The 13967-nt window shown below is 39.8% G+C and overlaps 1 protein-coding gene across 2 annotated transcripts in view; it reads left to right on the forward strand.

Moving 5' to 3' along the window:
• The first annotated feature begins 924 nt into the window (after positions 1-924).
• atp2a3.S (ATPase sarcoplasmic/endoplasmic reticulum Ca2+ transporting 3 S homeolog) overlaps positions 925-13967 on the forward strand; it is a 96489-nt gene continuing 83446 nt past the window's right edge. The window contains exon 1 of one of the 2 annotated variants that reach the window (XM_041584128.1): positions 925-1530. In XM_041584128.1, the coding sequence (XP_041440062.1) occupies positions 1413-1530 (118 nt within the window). In that variant the 5' untranslated portion in view covers positions 925-1412. The remainder of the gene's footprint in view (positions 1531-13967) is intronic. The other variant, XM_018249697.2, reaches the window with a different exon arrangement.

Consider the following 13967-nt stretch of genomic DNA (forward strand, 5'->3'; position numbering starts at 1 on the left):
AACAACAATAAAAAGGAAAACAGAAAAGAACTGAACAAGCTGAGGTGCGACAGTCACTGTGCGGGCAGCAATAGTGATTTTCCATAACAACAAAACTGTCACTACGTCTTATCTCCTCACTGATAGAGCTGTGCTTTGACTTGATGATACAGCAGCAGCAGGGCAGCTCCTCGCGCACACACACACATATACACACACATATACACACTTACACACACATACATATACACACACACACAGTGTCGGACTGGGATGCCTGGGGCCCACCAGAAAACCTTTGATGTGGGCCCACTCTCCAAATTATTTTTCCCTTTTTTTCTTCATTCACTTTTCTTCTTTCTTTATTATTTTAATCACTTCTCCTTACATATTCTCATCCATTCTTCCCTCCATTTCCTTTCTTCGAAATGGGGGAATGGCTGTGGTATCGACATACAAGGCAAATAATTGGGTGAGCAAAAGGGCCCACTGATACCTGGGCCTACCGGGAGTTTTCCTGGTATCCCAGTGGGCCAGTCCGACACTGCACACACACATACACATACGCACTTACACATACATACACGCACACACACACACTTACACACACATACATATGCACTTACGCACACACACACACTTACACACACATACATACACACATACACACACACCTACATACACAAACATACATACACACACACACATACAACCACAAACATACATACACGCATACACACACAAGCACACACATATACACTTACACACAAGCACACACAGGGCTCTAACACTCAGCAGGAACAGCAGCTCTCACAGAAGAGGAAGTGAAGTAGTAAAAAGGGAGGGGAAGCACTAGTTCATTCTATACTTGCAGAAAAAAAAAATATTTTCCACGTAAATTACAATGACTTTAAAAATGCACTAAAATGCTAATTTGGAGGTGAGCGGGCCCAATAGGGAGGAGCAGGGTATGACTGGGCAGGCACCATTTAGAAATCGCGCTCAGCCAATGAGGAAGCAGCAGGTAGCACCCCCTAAAGAGTCCTGCAGTGAGTAGGCGAAGGCACATCGCCGGGAAGTCGGGCAGCGCCGCTATCATAGTCATCTCAGGCTTGTGTTAACTCAAGTGAGCGCTGCGCAAGGGAAACTTTCCAAGCGTTTTTCTTTGGCATGAGCAGCCTGGGGGAGGCGGAGGGACGGGCTGTGCTAGTCAGTGCGGAGGCGGGGGAAGAGCTCACCTTCACTAGAAGAGGAAGAAAAGGTGCAGCGACGGAGAAGAGCTGTAACAGGAGGAAGGAGCTCGGGGCGGTGCGAGGATCCGCTCCGTTTGGCTAAACTCGCTCCTAACTAGTGACCTGCTCTCTGAGGGGCCCCGGACTCCCCGCACCACTTAGTGGATATAAGGCTGCAGCAGCTGTGACTGGGACACAAACATGGACAGCGCTCACGCCAAGACAGTCAGTGAGGTGCTGCGGCACTTCGAAGTGAATGAGAACTGCGGACTGAGCAGCGAGCAGGTCCGGAGGAGCCGAGAGAAATATGGGCTGAACGGTAAGTGCGCACTCACCTCATCTACTGCTGCTCGTTACCTTCATGGGACTGACAGACTGATTGGGGAGGTTGCTGGTGCTCTCGATCACTTTTGCAGCTACAGATGTTGATGGTCACGCCTTGCCATCCTGAAACCCTTTGGTTGCTAATGGTTACTGCACTTGTTCACTTTTGCAGCTCCACAGAGTGAGAGAGAGAGAGAGAGAGAGAGAGAGAGCAATATGACTTGTGTGAAGGGTGCAGTCCCTGCATTGTATATGGTGTGGCTATAGTACCCAATGCAGGTGTGTAGCCACTGGGGGTTCATAGCTTGCACTTTCACCTGAGGGGACACCATTGGCACAAAGATTGGAAACTTTTGGTACACAAGAAAAAAAATGATTGTGTGGAGGCCAAGGCACAGTCTGTGCATGGGGGGGGGCTGTTTGGCATTTTGTATCAGGCACATGAAGCTGTAACTACTCCTCTGATGATGAAGTGCAAGCACTACAGGGTCAAGTAACGTGCACAGGCGTGTAGGCTCAAATGGGATTGGACCCTTGTGCTAATAGTTATATTTAGGTATAGGAAACAGACTTCTCTCCAGCTGACGGCAACCCCAAGCATTTGGCAGGTGAATAGGAGTGCTGGGAATTGTAACTTTGCAGCTGATGGGCTTTATATTGAGAGCTGACATACTATATACCACTGTTATTAGTATAGAGATGGAGCTAGGCAAACAGCAGAAAATATGGGGTTATTTGTATCCGCAATTCACACTGGTAACTTCCCTTGTCTTGCTGATGTCACATTTGCTGTGACTCCAATTGTACATAGGACTGAAGGAGTGCCTCAACCTAAAAGCAGATTGGCTCACAGTAAACATTCATTTTCTCAAGGCGCTTAAAGTTTTTTATTCAGTTTCATCACCCAGTTTAACCTCTTATACTTTTATGTCCTTAGTCCACTAACTGGCACAGTTGCTCTGTGCTGCTTAAATGGAGTCTGTCACGTGCTCTCTTCATCTTTTCAGTTACAGTAAGACTTGACAGGAAGTCACATTTGCATCAGTGTTTGAATTGCAGAGCAACACAGGCATATTTGTCCAGGCTTTGGTTCGTTTGAGTTTGTGATGTTGGCTGGCAAGGGGGTGGGGGGGTACTTGCTACATGTTATTTTTGGAGAAAATAACTGACAAAGGAAGTGGGAGACTTTTGCGAATGGCTTTGTAAATATACTGGATACACTTGTGCATTTCCAAAAAAACCATAAAATATGTATGTACTGGTGTCATAAATAACCGACTGAATCAAGAGTAACTTCTTTAGTGGCATTAAAGTATGAGTTTGACGTTATGGCACTATTCACTGACTATTAACAGGATAGAACACATTTGAAGAAGCAATGACCATGTACATTAGAGGACATTATAGACAAATAGCAGGGGACGTTTTTACCCATAAAGAGGATCACCGTACCAGAGGCCACCCCTTTAGACTAGAAGAAAAGCACTTTCATTTGAAGCAACGTACGGGGTTCTTCACAGTCAGGACAGTGAGGTTGTGGAATGCACTGCCGGGTGATGTTGTGATGGCTGATTCAGTTAATGCCTTTAAGAGAGGCTTGGATGATTTCTTGGACAGATAATATAATATCCAAGGCTATTGTGATACTAAACTCTATAGTTAGTATAGCTATGGGTATATATATATATATATATATATATATATATATATATATATATATATATATATATATATATATATATATATATATATATATATATATGTATATATATATATGTGTGTGTGTGTGAAGGTATGGAGGGGTGTGTGTATGGATGCTGGGTTTTCATTTGGAGGGGTTGAACTTGATGGACTTTGTCTTTTTTCAACCTGATTCAACTATGTAACTATTTAATTATCCCCCACGAGCGAGCTGATAAACCAACTTTTATAATGGCCCTTCCAGTCTATCAATTTTTAAAAATTAATTTTATCCCCAAACCCAGCATGGCCACATAATTATGGTGGGGTAGAGAGAATTAAATGATTAATTGCGATCCTTCTAATGTCCCTGTTCACATTCACACATGCCCTGGCTAGTTTTATTGGGAGCCAGGAGGAAACTCATGCCATCACGTGCAACGAAGAATCTTGACAGTTTTGGTTTGTTACTTATTGTAGGTCTGTGAAATTTTATTTAGCCCTGCATGCACCCACATTATAATTTTGGGGAGGGGCCAATAAAGCCTTTCATCTGTTCACCAATCATGGACTATACATGCCCAGTTGTGATTTATAGTGAATACACACAACATAATAGTAATTCAGGGGCAGAAATGTTTCCTTTCACAATTAGTTTGGCCAATGTTGAATAAATATATTACTATATATATATATATATATATAAACTATAACAAACAAGGGAAAGTTGTGCTCACCACTATTTTTTAAAGCCATTAGGCGGGGGTGCAATGAGGCTGTGACCACAAAATACATATAGTCAAATACAAGAGTCCTCTGCACTCAACCCATTATCAATATATTTAAGACAGCGACATTTTGTGCATACTGCTACTAAAAAATGCCTTACCCTTTAAACAAAACAGGGATTGTTTGTCCATATATTGCAATATATTTAAGCTGGCCAACTACGTCAAAGTCATCCCATATCTGGCCAGTCCTATGCTCAATTTTATCTGATTCATTAAGAATTCTGTTGCTTCATTATATATTTTACAAAGGGACTTGGTTTTACCTGCAACTTAACTTGCTGCTTTCAAAGTAAACCTCCATACTTGGCTGCCCTTTTATTAGACACCAGTGGGATCACCTGACTATAGCTGGGAAGGGTGGGAGCTATATATGGACAAACAATCCCTGTTTTGTTTAAAGGGTAAGGCATTTTTTAGTAGCAGTATGCACAAAATGTCGCTGTCTTAAATATATTGATAATGGGTTGAGTGCAGAGGACTCTTGTATTTGACTATATATATATATATATATATATATATATATATATATATATATATATATATATATATATATATATATATATATATATATATATATATAAAAACTCACAATTTATCTCATAAAGCAGCCGTTGTGCGCTTGCGTGTATTAACACCCATAAATTACAGGACCAATCAGCCCTCCGTAAGCGCTGTATGCGTGTTGCTTGATACGGCACTATGTAGCAACGTGTCAAAGGAAAGTGAGCACTATGTCAAAAAAATACAAAGTTGCTGGGGAATGTGTCAGTTAAAATAAACTGTTACAAAGCTAACGGGAAAGCAGCTAGAACTGATAAGGGATCAGTGTGGGAGACAGAGCAGAAGAAGGAAAGGCCAAGACCGGTGAGAAAAAAAAAAGAAAGAATGTAATGATGGCTCAAAATTGAAATAGTAGAAATAGAAAGTAGCGAGCCGACAAATGAAAAATATGTGGAAAAATCAGATGAACAAATATCAGAAATAAAGAACATTGAAAAGAGAAGAAAAAATAAAAAATGAAAATAAAAATCCAAAAAATAATAAGTTCAGACAACTCCGACGAAAAATTGAATAGGGAGGCTGAGCCTTGAAGTTGAAAAAGGAAAAATATATATAAAAAATAAAAAATAAAAATATACTAGGGAAAAGAGGAGAGAAGATATGTTATATTACGTAATTAACGAAATGAAATGAGCACTACGTTAAGTAGTGAGAGCCCTAGTCCAGACTTTAAAAAAGGTTAAACGTTAGCTTACTGTAGGCAACGCAGAGTCTGTAGGATCATGTTCATCAGATCTATGTTGAGGCGGCCAGTATGTCAGTGTCCACAGCACTGTAGGATTGTACGAGAGCTGACCACTTAAAGTGTAGTCCATTCGGTAAGTAAAGGTCAATTTCAACGGTGTGGCTAGTATGTAGCTCGTCTTTCGAAGAGGAACCTCAACGAAATCAGGTTCCAAAGCTAGGGGGTTAGCAGGTCCTTTCGATCTGATGGCACTAATCAATCCTGTGTGATACTGTATCACAGTCGGGGAAGTTTTCGAACAATCCATTGATGGATGGCGAGCTTGGAAGAATCGGATGATGAGTCACTGATAGGATCACTCCGTCTGTCCAAATCCAGAGCAAAGTGAAACAAGGTTACTACTTCGGGGTAATGTCCGTCCACGGTGTCTTGTACTTAGTGGGTATTAACCAAGCATTACTAGCACGACACCATCATCAAAATGGAGTCGAGTATTAGGCTAGTAGTATGAGGCCTACATCGATTCAATGAGCCGACAAGTCACCAATCATTCAGTCGAGGGCACTGTTGTAAGTGCCGTGTGGTGCGGGACCGTTGGCGAGTTAGGACCACCGACTGGGCAATACCGATCAATTGGCCAGAAAGAACTACCGGCAGTACGATGCGCCTCCTTAGCCTTAGTTTGAACACCGGACCTTCTGTTTTTTGGGTCCCATTCAATAGTTTGTTTTTCTTTAAGTTGTTTAATCATCATGTATTTTGCCCCTGACACGTCATTTCCTCTGCCCCCGGTGTTTCCTTTTGTATTGATTTTATTCCCGCCACACTGTGTATTTATATCCGTGTGTATGACACTTTTTTCACTTTGAGAAAGGCTGTTGTCTCAGCCGAAACGTCAGCACTTGTCCACAATAAATTTTCTTTTTCTATATTAAGTCCTGTGAGTGCGATCTCTACCACTTCTAATTGATGTTACCGACCTTGGACTGCACCCAGGCACGCTTGACCTCCATTTCGTTAGTGCCGGTTTTTTGCTTTACATATATATATACACACACACACACAAGGGATTTATATAAAAAGTGTGTTACTTTGTAATACTGGCTAACAATAGCGAGTATTTCTATCTAAAATAAATTGATATTTTAGTAAATCGTTATTTTTGTATTGCACTATATATGTTCCATAATTATGTGTTTTAGCCAAAAAACAGTATCCTTCAGAATGCATATTGTAATGAATTCAAAATCTAATTTATTTTCAGATCCCTCAGCTATTTTTTGATTTTGTCTATGTGATGTGATTATTGGGGCGGGCACCCTAGGCAACCCGACTGATGCGACAGAGAGAGAGGAGATGGAGGGGGAGAGAGAGAAAACTGAGGGGAGGGAGGAGACAGTGACGGAGGGGAGGGGTGAGCGACAGAGGGGAGAGAAGGGAGGGGACTGCGACAGACGGGAGGGTGACAGGAGGGAGGGGAGAGCGACTGAGGGATGTCTGACAGAGGGAAGGAAGGGGAGTAAGACTGAGGGGTGCGGACTAGGTGTAGGCAGAAGACAATTTTATAGGTAGCTGCCCAGTGTCCCCTATCATTGCGCCCTAGGCAGAGAAGTAACTAGAGGGGGTGTGGGCCCTGGCCCAATCGCACCCCCTGCTCCCCCGGTAGTTACACCACTGGCCCTAGGCATCTGCCTCTTCTGCCTACCCCGGCCCTGCCAACAATTGTATGATACAGTAGGCCTATGGGACTAAAGGGATATTTAAACTAGGGATGTACTGAATCCAGGATTCAGTTCGGGATTCAACCAAGATTTGGCCTTCCTCAGCAAGATTTGGACTGGCTCAAATCCAAGTGCCTGGCCAAACCAAATCTTAAAAATCATGTGACTTTTCATCACACGAACAAGGAAGTTAATGTTTTTGTATCTGTGAGCACAGAACGCAGTTATTTTCGGTTTGGTATTCTGCCGAATCTTTCACAAAGTATTTGGCCAATTCTTAAAATAGTGGATTCGGTGCATCCCTAATTGAAACCTGCCGGATAGATATCTGGCCCTTAAATGGCCACCTTAACACTCTTTTTTTAAAAAAAAAAACCATACTATGGTGCTAACTTGGCTGAGTTTTTCCAAACATAATGTATTTTCATCTGCTGGTTGAGAACATGGCTTATCTAGGCTCCCAGCTCATTTCCATTTGGTTCTGTTTATTTGTAATGTGCAGAAAGTGATAGATGTACAAGCACTCTTCTTTGCATCTGTGCAACCAATTTTCATATAATCAAAGATATGCTATTTGTTTTAAAATGAAAATCACATTGCCCTTGCAAAGTAGCATTGGATATAGATAGGTAGGTTTATAGGCTGCTACCGGCTGTTAATGTAACTAGTTGATTATCCTGTGGATCTAACAAAGGAATACCAGAACATTTGTATGGAACTTTCGGTGGAATACCACCAAAAATTGTATGGAACTTTGTTTCACATGATTCTATGCATATATGTATGACCATCTTAAGCAATAAGACTGTTCCTTATTTAATCTCCTAAATGAATTTACTTGTAAATGCTTATTGTTTAAAGACTGACTGGCTTCAAATTTGGAAACTTGGTATCCAAGCCTCTTGGATTTTTCATATTTCATATGTTAGGCCAGGAGAGCACTGTTGCCAGTTAATGCTAGCACTGGTTCTTAATGTATGCTTGACTGAAGTTTGACTTTTTAAGGGACTTAAGATGGACAATGCTGGTCAACTGATGTCTGGCTGAAAATTAAAAATTCGGTTAGGGCAAGCACAACATAAGTTCATTGATGGACTCATTGCCACAGTGTCCAAAATTATTGGTCAACTGCTGCAATCTATAAAGGCCTGTCAAGAAAGGGCCAAAAAATGCTGGAATCTAAAGGACACTTAAGTCAAAATCCAAAAATATATTCCAAATCATTCTCTCAAAGTTAAAAAATCACTCTTTATTCAGCATAAATATTAAAAAGTAGGCATACAGACCAATTGATGCTCCGCCTTATGTGTTTCGTGCCCACAAGCACTTATTCATAGGCATTACTGTTGTTACATTTGGTCCCAAAATTTATACCCCAGGAGATCCCTCCCCAAACATTAAAACCAATCACGTGTTGCCACCTCACATTTACTTTTAAAGCAACATACACATATCCTCAATTTGGTCATGTTAACATTGTTTTTCTGCCTATACTCTATTACAATCAACCCTTTTAGTAAATACTGTATATTAGGATACCCAAATTCAGACAAATTTTTGTCTAGCAGTCGCTACCATGTTAGGTTAGGTTTTGTTTCCTAATATTATTAATTGTATATATCACATTTTCACGTTTTAATCTTAGTTGCCCCATATCACCCTGATTCCACCTCATTATAAGTATATCCGTTCACATTATAAATTAGGTAAAGCATGTTACATCAAAATCGTAGTTCAAACCAAGTGGTAACTGAGTATGTAAATAAAAAATCCAAAATAATTCTCTTTTTGCTAACAGCCCTGCCAAATCACCTCCTCTACTCCCCAATTTTACTTTTTCTATTCCCTGTACAGAGAAATATGACAAATCACTTCCATTACATTGCGAGAAATGTCTCGTTATATTACTTTTTTCAACTGCTTTTTTTTATTTGACTCAGATGTTCACGTATTCGGACGTTTAATGTTCTGCTCGTACAGACCACATATTGTTTCTGACACTTCAAACATGTTATTAAGTAAACCACTGTGGATGTATTACAATTAATATAATCTCTTATTATAAAGCTGGTGTTAGTCACCGTAGACTTAAATTCTTTTGAGATTTTTTATATGGTGGCAAGTTATACATCTACGACTACCACACTTATGGCTACCTTCTATCTTCAGAAAGCCCATATTTCTTGTTTTATCTCCCCTATTCATTTCCTTGTACATACTTGGTGATAGATGGTCCCTCAATGTGTGAGATCGCCTTGGTATACTATTAACTCCTCCTTTCAATATTTTGTGGAAGTCATCATCTGCATATAGGATAGGAATATATTTTTTAACTATATCCAATATCGTATAAAACTGCTTTCTATATCTATTTACAAATGGAACCTTTTCTGACATCCCCTGTTTTTTCTTTTTATCACCCATTGGGTTCACATCTAGTAAATTCCTCCTTTCTGTTTTTTTCGCTCTCTGATAGGCCCTGTCTACAGTTTTTTGTCCATAGCCTTGATCCAAAAACCTCTCCTTTGTATCCTCTGCTTGCTCTTGGAATGCCATATCTGTGGAGCAGTTCCTCCGGAGCCTGAGGAACTGCCCCACAGATATCCCACCCAACAAATTCTTTGGGTGGCATGCAGAAGTGTATTACCACTGCAAGACTTCCTAAAGATAGTTGTATGTATTTCATTGCCACAGTGGCCTTCAATAACCTTTATTATGATGCAATTGTTTGGCCAACGGCTACATGATGAGACCTATATTGCCTGACTCAAGGTGGCATAAGATCAGGCAAAGGATCTGTTTGTTTGCGACCCTCGCCAAGTGAGCAACTCTTTAAACATATGGCCAGATTTACACACTAACCCCTGAAATATGTGACTGCAACTGTTTTAATGATAACAAGCCTTCCAGTACATCAGTTTGCATTGCAAACTTGAGGAGAACTGTGGGCCATGCAGTTCTGGTATAGAACTGGTGCTTTTGGTACTTTAGCATCAGGGGGGATTGGCTAAAACTAATTTCTGGGTTGCTGGACAACTAATCTCCCCAGAATATTACATGTGCCACCACCCTAAAACTGCTGTGTTTGCTTCAGAAACACTACTATTTTTTTTTATAAATAAGATGATGAGTAGCTACACAGCAGCTTGTTTATATGAACTATAGTAGTCTTTCTGAAGCAAAGAGATCATTTTAACCAGTGCAGGGCAACAGTACATTATATTTTCATTACTTTAAAACACTTACATTATTTGGTGTTACTTTTCCTTTATGTTTGGCCCAGTAAGCCATACCGAAGTCATGCATTGTTCCTTTACTTCTATAATGTCATATTCATTACCCATGAATGCTACATTATTTTACTGTTAAATTCAGTATATAGTTTAGTATTTGCATCAGGCTTGCTTTCAAAACAATCTAGAATAATAATACGGAAAAAAAAAAAAAATATATATATATATATATACACACACACACACCTGACTCATATCTCTGTTGCCCACACCATCCACCTCCAGATCTTACACTCTGAGATAAAATGTCTGATTCATGGAGGGTTTTGTGCCAGAAATCTTCATATAGTCTTCAGTAGGAAATTTGTTGATAATTGATGTGTGGCATAAGCTTAAATGACTTAGGGGCATGTCTTATATAGAAGAGCTAGAGCTCTTCCCCCTCCAACTCACCATTAGTTTGTGTAACATGAGTAATAGCTCTGAAAGAAAATGTAATTGCAGAAATCTTTTGAAAAGCTATGTGTGCATCTTAAGTGGTTTTCTATATTCCCTTTATTTTTTAAATTATTAGTGTGGGTAGAAAAGTAGGTAAGGTGTTATTATTATCCCTGATGCAGTTCAAAATGAAGTAATTTGGTTTAGGCAGACAAATTACTTTAATTTATGGGTTATACAGTATATAACACATTTCGTATTTGTATTTCTAAGACTGCAAAAAGTCTTCTTTCAGTGGTACATGGGATAGAGCAGTCCCCTCGCTCAAATATTCTTTTTTTATCTTCATTTCCACAATGCATAATAATGCATCTACACTGTTTTCAAATGATCATTGTACAATCCTGTTTTTTTTTTTTTTTTGCATGAAAATACTGTACATCTGTTAACGACACAATTATGTAATGGTTTGCATTAACATTTTGCACTATGCAAATAGTTAAACTTTGCATGTTACAGTTTATCTGAATTATGTAAAAGAGGGAGAATATTGGTTTATGATTAGAAAAGAACTGACCCATATTGTTGCACCCTCCCATACCTTACATCCGAAGACTCATGTATGAAGGATAATTAAAACTTAACTTTTAATAAATAATTAATACAAATTGTCCAATGTGCATAAATTAAGATCCGGCTACTAGCAGGGAGACGGATCAACAAGAGGCAATGGGTTGGTTTAATAAATATGCGGCTATTCTGTGTCCAAATTACCACTCAACTTGTCTTGTTATTCAGCAGACTGGTTAATACATATAGACCTAATGGAGTCACCGATTGTATCCCACTTCAGGCGCCAACCCCTTCACCCACATAGAGTCCTCTCCCATGAGTCGATTAGGTAAATGCACGATAAATAGTAAGACGGTGAGATTCTGCAAAAATCCAAGCTGCCTGACTCACAACTAATCCTGTGGCAGTTAGAAGTACCGCTTAGAGAACACTAACCCTCGGATCCGGTTGCCAACCTCTTCACCCGCATCGAGTTCCCTCCGGATCCATGTAAAAATCACTGCACCGTAGTCTGTTATTATCCGGCGCCCTGCCTAACCATCAGCTAACCTATGACTAAGGGATAACTCCCGAAACGCGTTAGGTTTTTCCAGCAGGAACTCCAATAAACCCCATTTTCAGAAGTGCCGTCTGCCTTTCGAGTTTTGTTGTGTGTACAGTGGGGACACTGTCTGACTGAGCACCTGGCCTGAGGGGAAAGCGGTGAGCTGTTTGCGGTCCTTTCTTGCTCTTTTGTCTACACACCTAACCATCAGCTAAAATGTGTGCCTTTTGGTTTAATCTGTCTGAATCTAATGCCGAAACCTGTTCAGCCACTACCATAATTTTCTACTCAAGATAAGGGTAGAAGGGTCAGATGTCTCTAGCCAAAGCTTTTCCTGGATATTCCAGTTTATTTCTTAAGGTGGCCATAGACGTAACAATTATGATCTTTCTTGGAAAAGATCTTTCCAAGAAAGATCGTTCGTTTCAATACACACGTGTAGAGCTGAATCGTCAGATATACAGGTAGATATACGGGAAGAAACTATAGAATTCTGCCTGTATCTGACGATTCAGCACTAACAATGGCCGATGTTTGGGTCCCTTCAAAGGCACCCAATCAAAATTTTCCGTCCAGCCCGATCGACGAGTCGACCGATATCCAAGTCTTCTGCTGATATCGGTCGGCTCTTTTTCCACCATACACGCAATGAATATCGGACGAAAACTTGTTTCGTATGATATTATCTGTGCGTCTATGGCCACCTTTAGTTTCTTCAGCATGGACATTGACACATCACATTTAATCCTTGACTTTAGTATAGTACTTAGCACCATGAAAAATATAAAAACAAGTTTAACTCAAGGCGCAGTTACTTGATACATGAAAGAGTGCATCAGAGGTGTGACAGAGGGAGGATTCCATTGTTACATTATCTCTAAAGGTTGTTTGCGGCGTAGCTGTTATATACTGAAAAAATGATTTGTCTTTCAGCAAGTTGCATGCTTATCAGAGCTAAGGCAGTAGAATAGTAGTTTCTCATGCAGTTACTGTTATAATGCAGTAAAGGTTCTTCAGCATTGCTCACATTTTGCATGCATAAGTTAGAGGAATACTAAATGGGTTAAAGTAAAGGGCTCAATAAAGCTCACGTACTTCAATGGAAGCATTGGTTATATCTTTTTTTAATATAACATCACCCAGCTGTTTGCATTTACCATATATCCGTAAAGGTAGACATGCTTTTGAATAGTGTGCTAATCTGAACATGAGTGAAAATAGAGTGGTTATAAAATTGAGCTGTGGTCAAATAATTTCACAGTGCAATGTGGCTGCTTACAGCTACCGATAACATTTAATCAAACAGAGTGAGGGATAAGTCAAGGCCTGATGCTTACTTTGTTCCCCCTCTTACAATAAGTGTAAGGAATGATTGTAGTGTAAGGTTTAGCCCCCAGACAGGATAGACTCCATTTTATCCAAATAATCCAAATTTTGTAAAGAGTATTTCCTTTTCTCTGTAATAATAAAACAATACCTTTTACTTTAGCCAAACTAATATTTAATCCTTATTGGAAGCAAAACCAGTTTATTGGCTTATTTAATGTTTAAATTATCTTCTAGTAGACATAAGGCAGGGATCCCCAACCTTTTATACCCATGAGCCACATTCAAATGAAAAAAGAGTTGGGGAGCAACACAAGCATGAAAAAAATCCAGGAGGTACAAATTTATGGCTTTGACTGGATATTTAATAGTCCCTATATGGATTGGCAATGTACAGGAGGCTCTGTTTGGCAGTATACATGGTCTTTATGCCTCCAAGCCAGGAATTAAAAAATAAGCACCTGCTTTGAGGGCACTGGGAGCAACATCCAAGGGATTGGTGAGCCACTGGTTGGGGATCACTGACGTAAAGCATGAAGATCCGAATTACAGAAAATCCCTTATACGGAAAACCCCAGTTCCCTAGCATTCTGGATAACAGGCCCCATACCTGTACTAGTAAAGAAAAGATGACCACCCACAGAAAAATACTTTGTAAAATAACTTAATTTCTAGATGAACTGTAACTTTATCAGTGTTTGTTTTGTTCCCCTAACAAGTACTTTGGTTAATCAGACTCTAGAGCAGTTGGCTGAACCATTCCATTATAAAAGCTGATGACTTTTCCTTTTAGTGAAGTCATTCTATAGTTGCATACATTTTAGATCTAGACCTAGGGCCTCATGTAATAATATTAGGCAAAATGCAAAAATAGTGAAGT

Source organism: Xenopus laevis, chromosome 2S, assembly GCF_017654675.1.
Source record: "Xenopus laevis strain J_2021 chromosome 2S, Xenopus_laevis_v10.1, whole genome shotgun sequence".
In the NCBI taxonomy this organism is placed as follows: Eukaryota; Metazoa; Chordata; class Amphibia; order Anura; family Pipidae; genus Xenopus; species Xenopus laevis.